Source organism: Vigna unguiculata, chromosome 3, assembly GCF_004118075.2.
Source record: "Vigna unguiculata cultivar IT97K-499-35 chromosome 3, ASM411807v1, whole genome shotgun sequence".
Taxonomy (NCBI): Eukaryota; Viridiplantae; Streptophyta; class Magnoliopsida; order Fabales; family Fabaceae; genus Vigna; species Vigna unguiculata.
In genome coordinates, this window is record NC_040281.1 from 4,378,252 (window position 1) to 4,396,460 (window position 18,209).

The 18,209-nt window shown below is 31.3% G+C and overlaps 5 protein-coding genes across 5 annotated transcripts; 2 read left to right on the forward strand and 3 right to left on the reverse strand.

The window, feature by feature from the left end:
* The first annotated feature begins 2,424 nt into the window (after positions 1-2,424).
* LOC114178980 (transaldolase-like) lies at positions 2,425-5,473 on the forward strand. Its single transcript, XM_028065151.1, has 7 exons — positions 2,425-2,643; positions 2,768-2,951; positions 3,045-3,094; positions 3,582-3,882; positions 3,978-4,166; positions 4,336-4,518; positions 5,062-5,473. Exons 1-7 carry the CDS (start codon positions 2,558-2,560, stop codon positions 5,293-5,295), a joined length of 1,227 nt encoding a protein of 408 aa, XP_027920952.1. The 5' UTR covers positions 2,425-2,557; the 3' UTR covers positions 5,296-5,473.
* Positions 5,474-6,320: 847 nt separating this feature from the next.
* LOC114177809 lies at positions 6,321-8,328 on the forward strand. The gene is made up of 4 exons (XM_028063358.1): positions 6,321-6,652; positions 6,790-6,848; positions 7,867-7,984; positions 8,076-8,328. The coding sequence occupies exons 1-4, from the start codon at positions 6,441-6,443 to the stop codon at positions 8,152-8,154; spliced, it is 468 nt and encodes a 155-aa protein (XP_027919159.1). The 5' UTR covers positions 6,321-6,440; the 3' UTR covers positions 8,155-8,328.
* A 356-nt stretch (positions 8,329-8,684) lies between these two features.
* Positions 8,685-9,971, reverse strand: LOC114177807 (uncharacterized protein At4g14100-like). Its single transcript, XM_028063356.1, has 2 exons — positions 9,418-9,971; positions 8,685-9,096 (listed from the first exon to the last, which is right to left on the reverse strand). Exons 1-2 carry the CDS (start codon positions 9,887-9,889, stop codon positions 8,888-8,890), a joined length of 681 nt encoding a protein of 226 aa, XP_027919157.1. The 5' UTR covers positions 9,890-9,971; the 3' UTR covers positions 8,685-8,887.
* Positions 9,972-10,504: 533 nt separating this feature from the next.
* On the reverse strand, positions 10,505-13,269 carry LOC114177808 (succinate dehydrogenase assembly factor 2, mitochondrial-like). The gene is made up of 4 exons (XM_028063357.1): positions 12,930-13,269; positions 12,694-12,820; positions 11,029-11,097; positions 10,505-10,920 (listed from the first exon to the last, which is right to left on the reverse strand). Exons 1-4 carry the CDS (start codon positions 13,121-13,123, stop codon positions 10,774-10,776), a joined length of 537 nt encoding a protein of 178 aa, XP_027919158.1. The 5' UTR covers positions 13,124-13,269; the 3' UTR covers positions 10,505-10,773.
* A 303-nt stretch (positions 13,270-13,572) lies between these two features.
* Positions 13,573-15,645, reverse strand: LOC114179349 (short-chain dehydrogenase/reductase 2b-like). The gene is made up of 4 exons (XM_028065668.1): positions 15,370-15,645; positions 14,835-15,096; positions 14,405-14,599; positions 13,573-14,268 (listed from the first exon to the last, which is right to left on the reverse strand). The coding sequence occupies exons 1-4, from the start codon at positions 15,564-15,566 to the stop codon at positions 13,873-13,875; spliced, it is 1,050 nt and encodes a 349-aa protein (XP_027921469.1). The 5' UTR covers positions 15,567-15,645; the 3' UTR covers positions 13,573-13,872.
* Positions 15,646-18,209: the final 2,564 nt, after the last annotated feature.

Sequence of the window (18,209 nt, forward strand, 5' to 3'; positions counted from 1 at the left end):
GATATCAGTTTGAAATGAAGATTCAATTATACTAGCACATTGTTTGGTTAAGGTAAAAGTGAGGAAAAAAGAAAGGAAAGGACTTAAAAATTTTACATTTTCATATTTGGTTGGACGAGAGAGACTAACAAGTATTTAAAGATAAACATATTTTCTATTTTTAACACATAATCTTTTAGGCAGGTTATTTTTGTAATTTTAAGTTCATATTCTTTTTTTCTCTTTTTTTTTATACTATTGAACAATTTTTTTATTCATAGAAAAGGAAAGGACAAATTAAAATCACTAACAAATGGTTATAGAACCTATTTTATGAGCTAATAAGTACAAATTAAGTCTTTTGTGACAAGAATTCCACATCTTAAATTGTTTTGCTTATGAAGACTATTAACCTAATTACAAAGACTTATAAAAGATTTAAAGAGATTCATTTACAAGGTATGACCAATGAGGCCTTCGTCTTATGCCTTCACTAAAATTTAAGTTCGATGACATATATCAAACATTTAAATCCTTTTATTCTTAAAAATATAAATATTTTTAATTCTGATTATTATATATATGAAAATAGCTTACCTTTTTATTCACTGCTAACTTACAGCACGTATGTTTGTATTTCGTGAAAACTTCTTCAAATACAGTTTTAGGATAGAGAAATAAGACAAAAAAGAATAACTAATTCTTCCTAAACAAAAAATAAACTTTTGGGGAAATTATAGCTTCTACACGTTAACGTTAACTCATTTATGTAAAAAATAATTTAACTTTTTTCTTAATACTTTTCTTCATTTAAAGTGATTGTACAAAATTTTCTTCGATCAAATAAAGTGTGAAATAGTAATACCCAAAAAGAATCAAGTGTGGTTGAACAAGTAATCACCCAAAATGAGATAAATGTTGTCTATACGCATCTTTAAATAAAGAATAATGATATTTTGACTCACTCTTTTTGATTCACTTTTAATCCATTACTTCAATCATCTTTGAACTATTACATCACATCATTACAAAAAGTTAAAATAGATGATCTAAGGGTGATTAAAGTAGCGAGTTAAAAGTAAGTCAAAAAAAGTAAAGTAAAATATCATTATCCTTAAAGAAAATAGGTTGAATTTTTTCGCAAAATAATTTTATATTTTAAAAAAATTTCTAAATGAACCTAATGCTTCTTTACTTCTCCAAATGAGTTTATTCACTGTAGCAGTTGAAAATCCTAAGAAAGTTTAAAAGAAAATAAAAAAATTGAAATTGAAATTAAAGAAAAATAAATTAAAATAATTAATAATTAAAAGGTTGATATCAAATTTAATTGGTTTAAAAAAAGAAAAAAGAAAAAATAATTTAAGGTCTAACAAACTTAGGTTTTGTAATATTGGTTTTATATAATTTAAAATTAGTTTTTTTATCATCATTATAATGGTTGGAAGAAAAAGTGAAAAATAAAATATATGAAAATTTTAAAATTTGGCAACATTATTATTATTAATCACTTATGGCCAAACTATGTGAATTCATATTTGAAGTACTATAATATCAAGATCCAAAACATATTACAAAAAATAATTACTAACATCTAGTTAAAGTTCTTAATAACAAAAACTCATACATGATTTAATGCAAATATAAAATGATGTTTACGAAGAATAAATTATCTATTACTGACAAACATACCCAACTTCTTCACCCAAGTGTGTAGGGTCAAAAATCATCTGTATATATCGAATTATTTGTACTTTCAATAATAAGTTATCTATTTTCTCTCATTTTACCATTAGTTATCAAATAAACTAAATTTCAACATTCAAAAGATTATCATCATAGCGATTACAAAAAAAAAATATTAAATTAATAAACTTGTACTTTTTAAACCACCTAAAGTAATATGTATTTTATTTGAATCACTATATTTGTTTTTTTAACTCAAAAGACTAAAATTATAATTATAATTTTTTCCAACAAATCTATAATTACAAATTTAATTCAAATTACGTTATAAATCAATATTACAAAACTAAAAGTTATTTTTTACTTTCTTCATTTTTCAAACTAATTAAAATATAATCTCAACATTTTAATAAACTATTTTAAATTAATTTATTTCTTATTTTATATAGTTTTTAGAACTTTCATCCGCTTTTATTTTTTAATCAGAAAATATTTTTCAGAATTCAATCCTTAAGTAACCAAATTTTGATAGTTTGTGCCATTGAAATAAAAAACCAATTAAAAATTTGGAGGGATCGAACTCATAGCTCTTAACAACTAAGAGACGTAGAAATAAAATGATATTTGTGCTCTTTGGGAAATTTCTTTTAAAAAGGTATATTGGGAAAAAAAAAATTCAAATATGTTTATGTGATAACTGAGTTTATTTTAATAATTTGATAAATGTTTTGGATTCCGTAGAGCCTTAACCATACCTGTTAATCAATTTAATAAGCACAAAATTTGATTGGTTGCAGCAGGTTTTGCACATCCCAATGAAAAATTAGCAATAACAAATTATGATCAAGTTGTTTTGAAGGCAAAAAAAACCAGCAAAAGAATCCAAATTTCAATGGCAATGGCTTCAACCATTGCTTTTCCAGTGCCAAGTTCAAGCTTTTTCACTCCCCAAACTTGGGTTCAGAGTAGACCCTTTAGGTTCCTTACTCCCATTTTTCTTTCTCAATAAAGCTGCATTTGCATGGTTGCACCACATTCACATTTTATCTGTCATCTTATTCTCATTTTCTTTCCCTTCCATTGTTGCATTTTCTACCCTCAGTTTGCACTGTCTAGGAGGAAAAATGGAACATAGCAATAACAGGGAAAAGATCAAAAGTACTATTCTTCACCATCTCTTCCAGAAGCAGAGACAGAGCCCTTATTATGACAATCTATGTCGCCCTGTTTCAGATTTGCTTCCATTTATTGCCAATGGGATCAGAGGTGTCACCACCAATCCAGCGGTGCTTCCCCTCTTTTGCATCACTTTCTATGTTATCTTCTCTAGTTTCTTTGTATATTGCTTTTAATTGCTGTACAATGTTCTCACATTGCAGATTTTTCAGAGAGCTATTTCATCCTCAAATGCCTACGATCAACAGTTGAGGTAGTTTTTTAACTTCATCTTGGATTCACAAGAGATTACTTCTTTGCAACAACAGATGAAGACCCTAGTTTTTTTTTTTTTTGCCCTTAGCTTCTTGTAATGAATCAGGATAGATTTTGAATACTGACTTTCGGTAATTAATTACTGTTTAACTCAATAATTAATATTCAGTTAACAATGGTCAGTTTATCCCTTAATCTGAGTTTGTAGGTGGTAAGTAGTTATACTAACTTTTCTCTGTTCAGAGGTAGAAGAGATCAAGAAAGGGAAACCATTACCAAATGCTACTTCATACTATATATATTATGAATAATAGATTTCTGGACTGAATACATTCATTTTTCACATTTTTAAACTAACATTACAGGATCTTAATTAACAAAAACAAGACCTGCGGTTTACCTTGATATCCAGAATATGCAACTGATGATATTTCTTTCTGGGTATGAATATAAAATATTTATTAATTTGATTTGCAATCAAGTAGGAAACTGGTAGGGGAAGGAAAAGACACAGAGAGTGTCTATTGGGAATTAGTAGTGAAAGACATACATGATACCTGCAAAATGTTGGAGCCAATTTACAATGATTCAGATGGTGTAGATGGATATGTATCTGTTGCAGTTTCCCCCAAACTAGCAAATGATACCAAGGGGACAATTGAAGAGGCAAAATGGCTTCACAAGATGATTGGGTGTTCAAATGTCTATATTAAAATTCCTGCAACTGATGAATCCATTCTTTCTATGAAGGAGGTTATTTCTCTGGGGATAAGTGTGAATGCCACTGTAAGTTTGTTAACTATGTGCTTTTTTCTGATGCCACAAATTTTGATCCTCAATAGCTGCAGCAATAATATCCTAAGACTTTGTCTTTGAAACAGCTCATATTTTGCCTCACTAGATATGAGGCAGTGATTGATGCTTACTTGGATGGCCTTGAGGCTTGTGGCAGAACTGATCTCTCCAAGGTTTCAAGTGCAGCAGCATTCTACATCAGTAGAGTGGATTCTGCACTTGACACAAAACTTCACCAAATTGGTACCTCTGAGGCTCTTCATCTCAAAGGAAAGGTGTGAACCAGTTTGTTTTTTTTGTAACTTTCAGACAGCTTCATTTGAGAAAATGTTTCATACTTTAGTTTTTGTTTTCACTTTTAATCTAAACATGTTCTTTATTTTCACCTTATTTCTGTTTTCGAAAGTTTGTATGAGATATACTTAACTCCTGAAAATGTTATAGGGTGCAATTGCTCAAGCAGTCTTAGCTTACCAACTTTATCAGAAAAAGTTTTCTGGTCCAAGATGGGAACACTTGGAGAAGAGAGGTGCCAAAAAGCAGAGGCTAATGTGGGCTTCGACAAATGTGAAAAACCCAGAATACCCTGACGCATTTTATGTTGATTCTCTTATTGGACCGGATACGGTGAGTAATACAAAAATTATCATACACTTTCACATATATGTGGTTCTAACACATTTCTATTTGACACTTGGTTGAGTTTTTTAACTTTGTAAAATAAGACTTCATCATTCATTTTTTTCTCTAAAATTGTATCCTATGCTTAAAAATTGTTTGTTTAGTGTCTACAAATACCATTTTATTTATTTTTAATGAATGCATAATATGGGCTGAATTTCATAAAGTTGATTATTTTCAATTGAGTCTTTATTATATTTTTCCTATTTAATATTTAATATTTTTATATATTTTAGTTGAAGTAATAAAAATTGATTGTAGCTTTTATTAACTACGATGTCCTTTTATAATAACTATAAAATTTCATACTTGTTAGTAAGTAGAGAAGAAAAAGAAAAAACAGATAAGAAAACAAAATGATAATCACACTATCTACTTAACGAAATTCAATTTAAAAATACAAAAACTTTGAGGACTCAAAAGATTAATTAAACCTAATATATTGAATCTCTTTCTAACCTTGTTGCCTTCTATTTTATGGTTCTACAGATTTCAACCATGCCAGAACAAGCTCTTAAAGCCTTCATGCACCATGGCATTCTTTCAAGAACCCTTGATGCAAAAGTATTAGAGGCTCAACATATTTACAGTGCAATTCAGAAGTTGGGGATTCAATGGCCTTCTGTTGGATCACAACTCCAACTTGAGGTGCTGGATTCCTTCACAAAAAGCTTTCATAATGTGCTTCAATGCATTCACAACAAAACACTTGGACAAGTCTAAGGAACAGTGCTTTCATGTTAATTAATTGTTTATGTTATGGCAGAAAATAATAGCATAGAGTAAAAAAACTATGTACCAATAAATATTTCCTATTTTACCTTTCAATTTTTGAACATTATTTAACGAAGAAAATAACTTATTATCAGTTTATGAGCAAAAAAAATATTTGGCACTTTTCTTTTTGTACTGTATGACCTATTAACATCTCTAGCCAGATTCTCGATCAGGCGGCCTAAGGATAAGTAGCCCAAGGCCGTTCGCTACAGGCGGATAATCCCGTGGATTGTTGATATGACAATTTCTTCAGAGTGATCACAACCCGAGCGGCCATAGCCCACTCGTGACATTGGAATTTTGTTATCGTAGCATAGATATGGTGGCTTCACCAGTACGCACGGTACTTCGGTCGAGATCGCTGCATCAAAACCAAATCTGCAAATTAAAGTATTACAAGTCAGTAATCAAGTTTAAAAAGCAATTGAGTCGTGATTAAGAAAACCTTAATCACAATGTCAAACACTATAAATAGGAACCTAAGGTAAGAACTTTTGCATCACATTTATTACAGCACTAATTATACTGACTCGAACGGGCTTGAATTGACTTAAGCATCGGAGTCTTATCAACAGGTACTCCAATCGTCTAGACAACCGAACTTGAAAGAAAGAAAGAAAGAAAGAAAGGAGATTGATCGTGAGAAACTGCAATGAGGAAGAGATAAAGATAAATTGAGTATTTTTAGGTAAGTGTTAGACTTAAAAAACACTTCTATTACATAGGATTGATGATGATGATGAGGCATAGAAACATTTAAGTGATCAAGTTTTAGAAGATCTATATTTTCAATAAAAAGAATGTCTACTGTAATTATTTTACTTCTTTTCAAGCTACTCGTGTATAATTTTTTGAAAATATTTTTTAACAAATATATGCTTATATAAATACATTTTTTTTACCCAATATTATACAAAAAAAAATAGAAATGTTTATTTTGGCAGAATTTAAAATAAGGAGATTGCCACGTTTGCACATCCCGTTCTTTCTTTCCACACGACCATTCTCTTTCTTTCTTCTCTTATCTTCTTTTTCTCTCTCTTTCTTTGGTTCTTTGTTTCTGTGATCCTCAACTCAACAACAGAGCAAAAATGGCATTGCAGGCACCAAGTCTTCACTGCGTCCCCACCGTGAATGGTGGCCTGCGAAGACCCTCCGTCAGCCCTTTTGCTCTCAAATCCTCCTTCTTCTCTGGTTCACTCAACCTTCATCTTCATCCCAATCACCGCCATCTCACTTCAGCACCACCCAGGATTTCCATGCGCGTCGCTTCCAAACAGGCCTATATCTGTCGCGATTGCGGGTCAACCTTCATTTTTTTTTCTTTCTTTTTCGCGTTTACAGGGAGAGATATACGATAATTTATATAAATTTTGTTGTTGCTGTTTTGATGATGCAATTTTATGGTATTGGTAATGCTATTGTTGTTGATTGATGCAGGTATATTTACAATGACAGAAATCCCTTTGAAAAGTTGCCGGATAACTACTTCTGCCCTGGTAATTGCTCCTTCCATTTTTTTTCTTCTTTCCCCTTACTAACAACTCACAACTGTATCTGACAAGAATTTTTGGATTAAAGTTAGGACAGTTTACAACAATTTTTGGGTACGTGTGGTGTACACAAGCTTATCACTTACTAGATAGAAAAAAATAATAATAATCACTTCTCTGTGAAAATTAATGATTTGGAGAAATTATATGAAAAATTTTAGATGAATTAATATACAAGACATTTTTTTTTCTGTATTTTAGGAGTAACATTTCTCTCTCTCTCTCTCTCTTTTTTCATTTGATTTGCTGTCTTGAGGCATGTTTTTTTGAATTGAAATTTCCGAGTATTTTCCAACTACAATCCATATATAACCTTATTCACAAGAACCATTTTATCTTGTTCATATTCTTTATTCATACGCGAGTTTTGTAAAAGAAATATTAAAAAAATAGTTCAAAGTTATAGTATATCATAATTCAATAAGATTTGATCATATTAATACATTCTTCTACTCATTAATATCATGTGGTGATAAAGTCATTTTTTTTTCTAAATTTTAAAAAATAGAGACAGTGCATCAAAATAAGTTCAATCTTGTTTTGCAATTGGAAACCAAGATTAAGCCCTTGATACCTCAATGAGTTAGCCTCTTTTGTAAATTGAAATGTTAGTGTTGTAGATTGATATTGGATGATAGAGAATCATGTTGAAATATTACCAAACATAATGTTAGGTAAATATTTATGTATTTCTTGTGTTGAGAAATTGACCCCATGTCTAAAATTGGTTTTGCAATGAAAAAACTCTTTTTTTATGGATAATTTTCTTCAAAGTTAACCATTTTGCAAAATCAATTTCATAAATGCTCGACTCACACACTTCTGAAGAGATAGAAAAATGTGTTTATGGAATGGTTAACGGCTAGCCAGCTCCTGGTAAAAATTAGTAGAAGCAGAAAAAAACGAGTGGAAAGAAGTTGGTAAAAGTACATTATGATTGCCATAAATAAATAGTGTTTTGCAGTTTGTGGTGCTCCAAAACGAAGATTTAAGCCCTATGCACCAGCTGTGAGTAAAGATGCCAATAGCACAGCTGTTAGAAAAGCACGAAAAGCTGATCTGCAGAAAGATGAAGCAATTGGGTAAGCCATAAATCTTTATCTGTTTCTATGTCTCTCATTATACCTCCCACCATTATTTTGGCATTAACATCATGCAATAAATTTTGCACAGGAAAGCACTTCCTATTGCAGTTGTGGTGGGAATTGCAGTGCTTGCTGGATTATATTTCTATCTGAATAGCCAATACTAGGCTGAATGAATGTTTCATTGCAGTTTATGCCTTCCTTTTCTGTTCTTCATTATGTCAGAATGACCATACAATAAATGATACAATTATTTTTACAGAGAAGAATGTTCATATTTATCAACCCTGGCGGGTCAACGATGCAATGCAATGTTGTTAATAGAGGGGAGAATTGATTTATTTACTTTGTGCCATTAACCTGATGAGAATCATTTTGCAAAATTTGTATTTTCAACAATGTCTACCAGAGTTTTCCAAGAAAATGGTGTCAAGCTTTTCTTCTCTAAGGAATCTCTCGAACACACAGTCAAACCCTCGTGCTTGTAGCCAACACGAGCTTCTTTACAGCTGAATTAAGAACCGTGGTCTCAAAACGTTTTCAAAATTATACAAGGATTTGCGAGAATTCTGAACAATAAACAGTAAAAATCCTGCAGTTAATGACCGTCATAACTTTTCAGGATTTTTAAACGAACTAAGCGTGTGTTTGGTATCGCGTTCAAAACGTTCGAATAGATTCTGAGAAGAAAAACGTGAAACTTTTAATGTCGAAGCATTGTTTGACAGAACTCAAACCACGAATTATATCACCGCGTAGATGAAAGACTACGCACTTGTCTTAGATGCAAACAATCACGGTTAAGATGCTCTAAAAATAATCGAAGACTGTCTAAATTATTTCAAGAAATTATTGTACGTGCTGCAATAGATAAAGTGCAAACACCATTCTCACTCACGATTACTTAGCATAAGCAGAATGTGGCATCTCTCTCATTAACATTCCATGAGAAAAACCAGCAGAAGCAGCATCTTCAGATTCTAAGACGAACGCATTCGTTTTTTCCGATGTCTCGTTCTTCATCTCATCAAAACAATACACAGGAGCTTGCCAATGTTCATCCTCAAGCACTGCACCTACCTCAAATGTCATCACATGAGAAACCATCCCTGCAACCACCATAACAATACCCACGCAACAATTACTAATCATATATAAATTAAAGACCAAAAAACATAAATAGATATTAACGAGAATAACGATATTACAGAAAAGTAGTAGCATGATTGGTCAGAGAAATTTCTAAGCAAACACTTCTAGGCCAAACAAATGAAAAATAATGAAATCAGTTTCTCCATTATCTAAATTAACTTGTTTACGAACTAATTTATACAAGTTATTTCCCGATCCTCCAAAAATCTGATTTTTAATCCATCAATAAGCTAATTTGGTTTTTAATTGATGAAGAGAAAAGGTGTATAGTGACTAACCGTCGAAGAAGATCCACTTGACGGGTCTTCGGGTGAGGACATCCTCGTAGTAGGTGATGAAGTCGACTTTCTCCCAGACGTTGCAGAGGAAGTTGTCGACAGACTCTTGGCCGAGGTAGTTAGCGCCGTCGAGCCAGCTAGGGCGGAGAATGCCGACATCGAAGTGCATGATTTTGCAGGTTTTGTCGAAGGGTTGGAGCGTATAGTAAAAGGAGGTTCCATTGTCCCATTCGAGGTCGTAGGTGAGAACGCCCAGCTGGTTTTGAACGATGTTGAAGTTGCGGCCATTGGGCCAGTCGTACCATAAGTCCGTCTTCCGGAGATTGCCGCTTCGGTTTATGAACAGCACCGAGTGAAACTGCTGCGGCCAATCAGCTGGCACTGGAATTGAATCATTCGCTGTTGTGAATAACAAATGTTGAAGAAAGAGAATTAAGAACAACGCGTTAATGGCTTCCGTTGCAGAGGCCATTGCAAATGCAGGGAAAGCTGTGAAGGGAAAGAAGATAAGGAATGTGGTGTGACATTGACCGTTGTACAGTCAGCGAAAAAAGATAAAAAAAAAGTTATAAATTGTAATCGTTTACCTGAATAATTGAACGAGTCAATACATGACTATAAAAATGGAAATGGTTGTTAAGTTCCTTAATTTAAAACAGAGTGCTTCTGAACAAAAAAAAACTATTATTATTAAGCATAAGTAACCTTTTTCCACTAAATTACATTAAACAATCCAAGATTTGTTTATCACAGTAGAATTAAATAGATTTGATTTCATGAAATCTTTCTTTATAATATTAAGAGTTCACATCCTGAAGAGTACATGCTTCACCGATGATATTTTAACTAACTACATTTCTAGCCAAATCAAACACCGATGATAACAAGCACCTTCAAATTAAAACAAGTTTTGCATCTTCACTTTTAACTTTCAAATTTCCCAACTATATTAATGAATCCGTAGTTGTAGCAATGAAACCGTTCTTTTAACAGTGTAGCTCATTTGATTGTTCTCAATAGAAGAAACCAGTTCAATATTCATGTAGTAACGTTGACATATGAAGAGGATGAAAGAGTTCAAAAAATATCGAACAAAGATACAATTTCACTCTTACCAAACATATTTTAAAACGATACACAATTAAAACGGAAAATCCAGAATCAAGCATTTCAAGCCACAGTAAAATAAAATCACCCCTATTAGCTTATATCAAGCTTCCAGAAAGTCAACCACAATCCATTAGTTTTCATCCAACTTTCACTGTTCTCTAGTAGCTACTATATACCTTTATTTTGCAGTTACATAACCGTAAATAATAGTAAAATATACGGTAAAAAATGTTTTTTTTTTCATTGCTACTGGTTCCCAGTAATGGGACCACCCCGAAATTTCTTGATATCATCCCAGCCTCTTACCCATGGTTGACCAGGTGTTGCTCTTGTTTCAGGAGCGGAATGAGTCTCAAGATTCTTCATAACTCCTTCTCGCACTGCAGTAAAGACCTGTGCAACAAACAACTTCCATGAGAATTCGTACCCCGAAGAAAAACAAAAATCCAACAAAGTAACCAAATTGGAACTTCATCATTTAAATAACAAAATAAGACTAACTGGGTTGATGCTGATTGATTCCGGTGGTTGCTCTTGCCCAGATATCCACTTCCATAAATCTGGATTCTCCTGCAAACAGAAACAGGATTTTGAGGTCACCGAGGTGACACAGACTCAAAATCAACGTTTGCGTCTTTCAAACTTGACCAACAAGTAGTTATCAGAACAAAATCATCAAACAAACTACATTTATCATTAAACTTCCTTCTCAATTTACAGATTCAAGATCTAATTTGCTCATAAAAGTGTACAAATAAAGCAGTTACGTTTCAAAGGTGATAAATTAATCCTTCCTCTCCATCTTCTTTTAGAATAATCTCAAACATTAGCAACATGAGAATCACCACTCCATCCTTTATTACTATAAGAAGCCACATTTTCCATTTAAATTTTCCACGCATTAAAAGGGGACACATCAAAGGTTAACAAGAAAACGAACCCGAATCAAATAAAGCATTGATACAATAAAAAAATTATCAATCTTTGCATAATCGTAATTAAGTGAATGAAAGTCCATTTTCACACACGAAGAGGAAAAAGCCGCCAAAAAAATGCTTAAAACATGAGAAATTATTAGGTGTCCAGGACCACCACCTCTCTATGGTGCCACTAATGTTCATATACACATACTTAAACTTTACTGTTTACAAGAAACAACTAGTAAACACTTGATTATGTATCATATGAAAATCAGCAAGGACCATTTAATAATTTCTCCGAAAACGCCTAGGATCATGTTGTCAAGATAGGTTCTTTTAAATAGATAAGCATGTTACCTCCAAAGTACATGTAACTATAACCTATACATTATGTATATTAAAAAGACTTAAGGTTTGAATTTCCAGATGGCATTATCACCGTACTAACAGATTATTTTATTAAATGTGTATTGTAAATCCATTACTTCTATTACAAATCCTATTAAGTTAGTAAGGGTGCATTCTATTGGGATTTCAAAAGATTTAAAAAACTTGCAAAAAAATGGCTTGTGATATTTAATCAGAAACTTTCAAACATAAAAAAAATATTAGGGTATACAATCAAAACTATCAAGATTTGTTTTAGATTACAACAAAATCAGTGGTATTCAATTGATATTTCAAGAGACTAGAAAAATATACGGTACTCCAAATCTCATAAATTTCAATGGATTATGTCATTGATTAAGTTTTTAAGGATTTTTTGTGAAACAATCCCTCGCCAAAACAATCCCTCGCCAAAACATGTGAGACTTTTTCACTAAACATAGCAGCAATAGAGTTCTCTCTTCCAATTCCAGAAGGTATTTCTACATTTAAGTAACTGTTTTCCATTATAGTTAACGAAATGAAAAGTATTAGGAATTAAACGGAAAACAGCAAATAAGAAGGAAAAATGTTTAAGAAATGAATGGAATGTTGACAACATATTGTTTGACAAGACTCCAGTAACAGTCTAACTGCTAGAAATAAAATTGTTGATCTGATCCAAGTGGAATATCAAGACCCCTAGTAATCTTCACAGAATCTCTCAATGAACACCAAAATAAAGCTAAGCAGTTTGATTGGCCAGTGTTAATAATGATGATCACCCTCATGACATGATGATAACTACGGTAGTTTTTATTGAAATATGGCAGTCCAATCGAAATAATAATAATAATATATAAAGTGGAAAAGAAAGTACCAAGTCAAGAACATGTACGAGAGCTCGAATGCGATTTTCATCCAATGAGTGAATATTGTCCTCCACCCATTTCCCGAGCACCAAATCGAGTTCCAGGAACCCTCGCTGCTTGCTTCTATACAATAGCCTAAGAGAATTGCCAAAAAATAATAATTAAAAAAAAATATGATCATTCATTATTAACACTCACTTTCGAGAAGTGACGAAAAAGAAAACGGAAGATTGAGAAGGGGAACCTGTTGAACAAGCGTCTTTTGCTTTCTTCGTTGGAAAGATCGATATTCAGAGATTGAGAGTGGGAATCGTTACCAGCGTGGGATGTGAAAGAGTGAAGCGAGAAAAGGATTTTAGGAAATGGGTTCTGAGATTTTGGGAAAGACAAGGAGTTGAGAAGGTTGGTTGTAAATCTTGTGATACGCAAAGAAGCCATGAGAAGGATTGGGTTGTTGTGTCGGTTGTGGGAAGCTTAGGAGGGTTTATGCGAAGGTGGAACCTTTCTGCTGCTACCGTGGCTCTCTTTCCTCCACATCCCACACCGCAAACCAAACGCATCAAACATTGTTGAAGTTTTTCTCTTAGATTACACAAAAAAAGATGCTTTTAAATAATTATAATTACCATTTTTAGTCTTATTTTTATTTAAAGTTCAAGTATTTAACTAATAAATAAAATAAATAATTTAGATAGTGTGATATTAAAACGTTATTATAATAAATAGTATAATTTTATTGAAATATATGTTAGCATTGTAAAAAAAATTTATTCATTCATTGAAATGCATCACTAGCTTATTGATTTTGAAACATTTAGTAAAATCGATTTATCAATTAGCTGAGACATAACTAGACAGATTGAAAGAAGGTAAAGTAGCAAGAGCTGGGAAGTAAAACTAGTCTGTAACATAACAAATGTTTGACAAAATTAGTAACTTATGATATGAGAAAAGGAAAGACAGCATAGTTGAAGTAACAAAGATGCAGTAACTTCCTTTTCCTTAAGCATCAGTGATCACTGATCAGTGAAGAAACATCAAATATCTAGAATAATGAACTAGTCACTAAAACAAAATGACTTAGAGTAATACTACTTTTGTATGTGACATGACATTGACAATGACAAACATGCAGATTTCCTTCAATTCTGTGAAGATGGTCTGAATCTGATGGTTGAACTAAGTGCTTAAAAGTTAATTTCCCGTCTCTCTGCAAAGAACTTGCCTGTAATAGCTTGATCAGGAAGAAGGGAAAGCCAGACTCCAGAATCAGCACCATCCTCAACTGACACACTTCCTGCATAACCAGTGAGAGCAGTTTTCACCCAACCAGGGCAATAGCTGTTGATGAAAATCTTTTCACCATCTGCTCTCTCAGAAAGCTTGTGTGCCATGAACCTTGTGTAAGCATTCACTGCTAGTTTTGACATTGAGTAGTCTGTGAAAGTTGGAGGCCACCCTCCTGATTTCCAAGTTCCATCTTCCACTTGTTTCAGAAAAGTTGCTACCATGTCATCAATTAGCTCCTCTGTAAGTGTTTCAATATTACTTAGTTTCTCCCTCAAATCTTCGTTCTCCAATCTCTGCAGTGTATGTTAACTCCACCAACTTAGACTCACTTTTTACATAATCACCTCACCTACCACTTTCTTAACTTTTATCATTACTATCTAATTCATCATAATCTTTTACAGAACATGCAACATATTGTTCACTTACATTGCGTTTGCCGTTTAGTCGACCAAGACGCGAGCTCACATTTACGATGCGTCCACCAGCAGAGGATGGCTTCATCAATGGAATCATGGCCTCAATCATACGCTTGGTGCCAAAATAATTTGTTTCAATGACCAAATTAGCATGTTCAACGGTATTATTAGACCCAAAGTTGAAATTCACACCAGCGTTATTTACCTGCAGAGAAATGACATTGCTGCATAATTACAAACACAACAAGGGCATCTGCTACTGCTACATTGCCTGCTGGTGATATATGGAGACTAAAATCAAAAAAACAATACAGTCTTTATGCTTTCATGTAACTTGTTAATTTCATGTTACCTTCACCAAATCTAAGTTTCCAACAATATAAGTTTGGAACAATTTGGCACAGATTCAGCTGCTGCATATTCATTTCTTAGAAGCTTACCAGAATGTCCAAGCCACCATAATTTTCCTTCAACCAGTCACCGAATTCGGCGACGGAAGAAGGGTCGAGAATATCAAGCTGATGGCATGCCACATCTTGCAGACCACCCTCTTGCAAGACCTTGATTGATTCAACTCCAACACTAGCATCTCTTGATGTGAGTATCACAGTTACTCCATGATCAGCGAGTTGTCTAGAGATCTCGAATCCAATTCCTCTGTTTCCTCCAGTAACCACCGCAATTGTTTCCTTCGACCACCATCTATTCATAAGCACAAGATTAAACACAGGTGGAAAAAGAGTAGATCTCTAGTTCCATCAATTACGGATTCTCCATTCAACTTTGATCCAAAAATCATGGTCAATACACAAGAAAACTGTTTGTTAAAAGTAGAGTTTAATCATCATATGTAAAGTTCTATACTAATTAATCTATTAGGAATCCTGCAAAATATTTAATAGAGTGAGATCTCGGAGAAAAAATGTGAAAATGGAATGAAAAGAAAAATGAATGAGATTGGAAACAAAAAAGAACCTCTGGTGATCAGCATAAGGAATTGTCCTGAGAAGAGATATCTCCTGCAACCTCTTCTCTTTTCGCTCTTTAGCTTTTTCTTTGTGCCCCATGTGTGTGTTGGTTGAGCACCAAAACCATGTGGTGTCGAAGTTGAAAGAGATGAAGGTTGTATCTCTCTCACACAAACACAAATGAGTGGCAATGCATGCATGCATGCATGCCACGTTGTTGGTCTCACCACATATCTTGCTCTTTCGCTCAAATCTGTAGAACTATACTTCAGGCAACAGAATTCTTACACTATTTTCAAAACCAACACAACAATTATTGTTTCCTTCCTCTTGTGTCAACATCATTAATCTTCTTTCTTCCTTGCTTCACAACATACCCCAACACAACACCGACCAACAATAATTTATTCACTTATTAAATTATAAATTTTTTATTTGTAAAATAAGTTATGTGTATATAATTTTAATTTTCAATGCATCGTTTATTTAAATTACATTATCTTGTAGTGGTTAAGTGAACAATGTAATATGAAAAATAAATGTACCGTTATTAATGTCGCGGAGTGTATTATTATAAAATGATAAAATAAATATAATATAAGAATATTAAAAATAATGGCACTGATAATAGAAACCAAAAAACAGAGTAGTGCTAATTCTGTAAAGAAAAGGTATAATGAAAAACTAATATTTTTTATTCTATAAGTGGTAACGAAAATGGGTTCTCAAGTTATTTTATAATATCTCCGCCTAATTCTCATCTTTAATTTCTTTTACAATATAGATATTTTAACATGTTACAAGAAAAATAAATATCGAGAATATGAAGTAACCTTTAATCTGCTTCTTTTCATTTCTATTTAAAATGAGACATGATTATTAAAAGAATCATAACGATTGTTTGAAAAAAAAAATCAGGAATTACCAAACTTGAGAGAAGCATTATTCCTAAAAATAAGGGTTTTTGGATCGTTATAAATATTCACCTAATACTTATAGAGAATTCTCAATTTGTTAGATTGGAAGGCTCACATAGCATTTTTATAATATATAATTAGAGTATAAATTTTATTTCACAAATCAATTTCGTGCGATTGAATTAGGTTTTAACTCAATTTTAACGATATAAAATAATGAAAATTGATTTTGAAAAAGATAAATATTTATTTTTATTTATAAACATATAATTTAATGAGACTATTTTGTTAGTAAAATATATTTTTAATGAGAGTATTTTGTTAGTAAAATATATTTTTAAGAATTAATTGATAACAAAATCAGGAATTATTTTGTTATTATGGTACAGTATTAGTTAGACATCGATTTGAATTTCTTACATGTTTAAAGATTAAATTCGATTTTTCATGCTTTCCGAAATTAACGACTATCTTTCAAAAATCATTTATCTAAACATTCATACAAGTTTATGAGCATTAAAATGCAATATTATATTTTTACTATAAATTTTCAACTATTTATTACATGAAATAATATAATAATAAATCTTTAAAATCGTGGAAGGTGATGGTGTCATTATTTCTATAATAAAGTATGAGTTTTGTTAAGGAGTACTCTAAGGACACTGCTTAAAGTAATTAATATGTGTTGAATTCTATAAAAAATACATAGGTAAGTGTAATATTAAATTAAATTTGACTTAATCATCATTAATGTAATTTTATTTTATTTAAAAGACAAAACTGTCAATAAGTATTTCACATGTGGGTTTTATATTTTATTTAATGTTCACCGATAAAAGTTAAAAATGAATTAAATAATTAAATAACTATGTTTTGATGTCGTTAAAAATTAAATATAAGAAAGTTTAAATTAACATAACAACCAGCACAAAAAATAGTGTTAAACATTTAAAAAAATTATTAAAAAATAACTAAAGTATCAATTGTTTTATAAAACTTAAAGACATATTTTTCAAAGGTTTATAATCTTCATATTTGAAACTTTCACCTTGAGAGATTCTTGAAGTGTCACCAAAGATATTTTTTTTCTTTTTAGTAGAGACTTAAAAATTTTAAAGTCATTCTTCAATATGTTATTGTCTACAAATTTAAAAAGATATTTTTGTTTTTATAAAATTTATTATACATTTATAATATCTTAATTAATGTATTTAATTATTTAACTTTTAATATAAAAAATGAAGAAATCATGCAAATTAATTCTCCTTAACTATATAAAATATTGGTTTGTTATAAATCTTCTTGAGAATATTCTCACAATTTTTTTTCGAAGTTTACTAATTTAATTAAAGTAACGGAATATTATTATAACAATAAAATATGTTTTTATTTCATGAAATTTAGATTTTCATTTATCAGTAGAATAAAAGGACATAAATTTTTTTTTTTCAAATTTCGTCTTTTCTAGAAACTTAAGTATTTTCGTAGCAAATTTTCCTAAAAACAAATGAACTGTATAGAATAAAAGTAATTGTTTCAGTCATTTAATTTTTTTATTCATATATTGTCGTGCTTATATTTTTATAATTGAGACTATCATATTTTGTTGTGTTTGAACATAATTCCATGATGATCGAGATAAAAAAAATATATTACACCAATGAATTTATAAGAGACACTTGAATAAGAGAATCATATTCCATTTATACTTTAAGAAAATTGATAATAACAAAATAAGGTATCTAATCTTTCCACTATATAATATTATCATCATTAATCTTTGTATTTTAAAAAATATTAATTAGTTGAATCTTCTATTCTATCTCATCCTTCTCTATCTCCAAACTAAATTTCAATATTTTTTATAAATTGAAATCAACAATTAAAAATAATCATTTACACTAATTTCTTTTAATACAAATTTAAT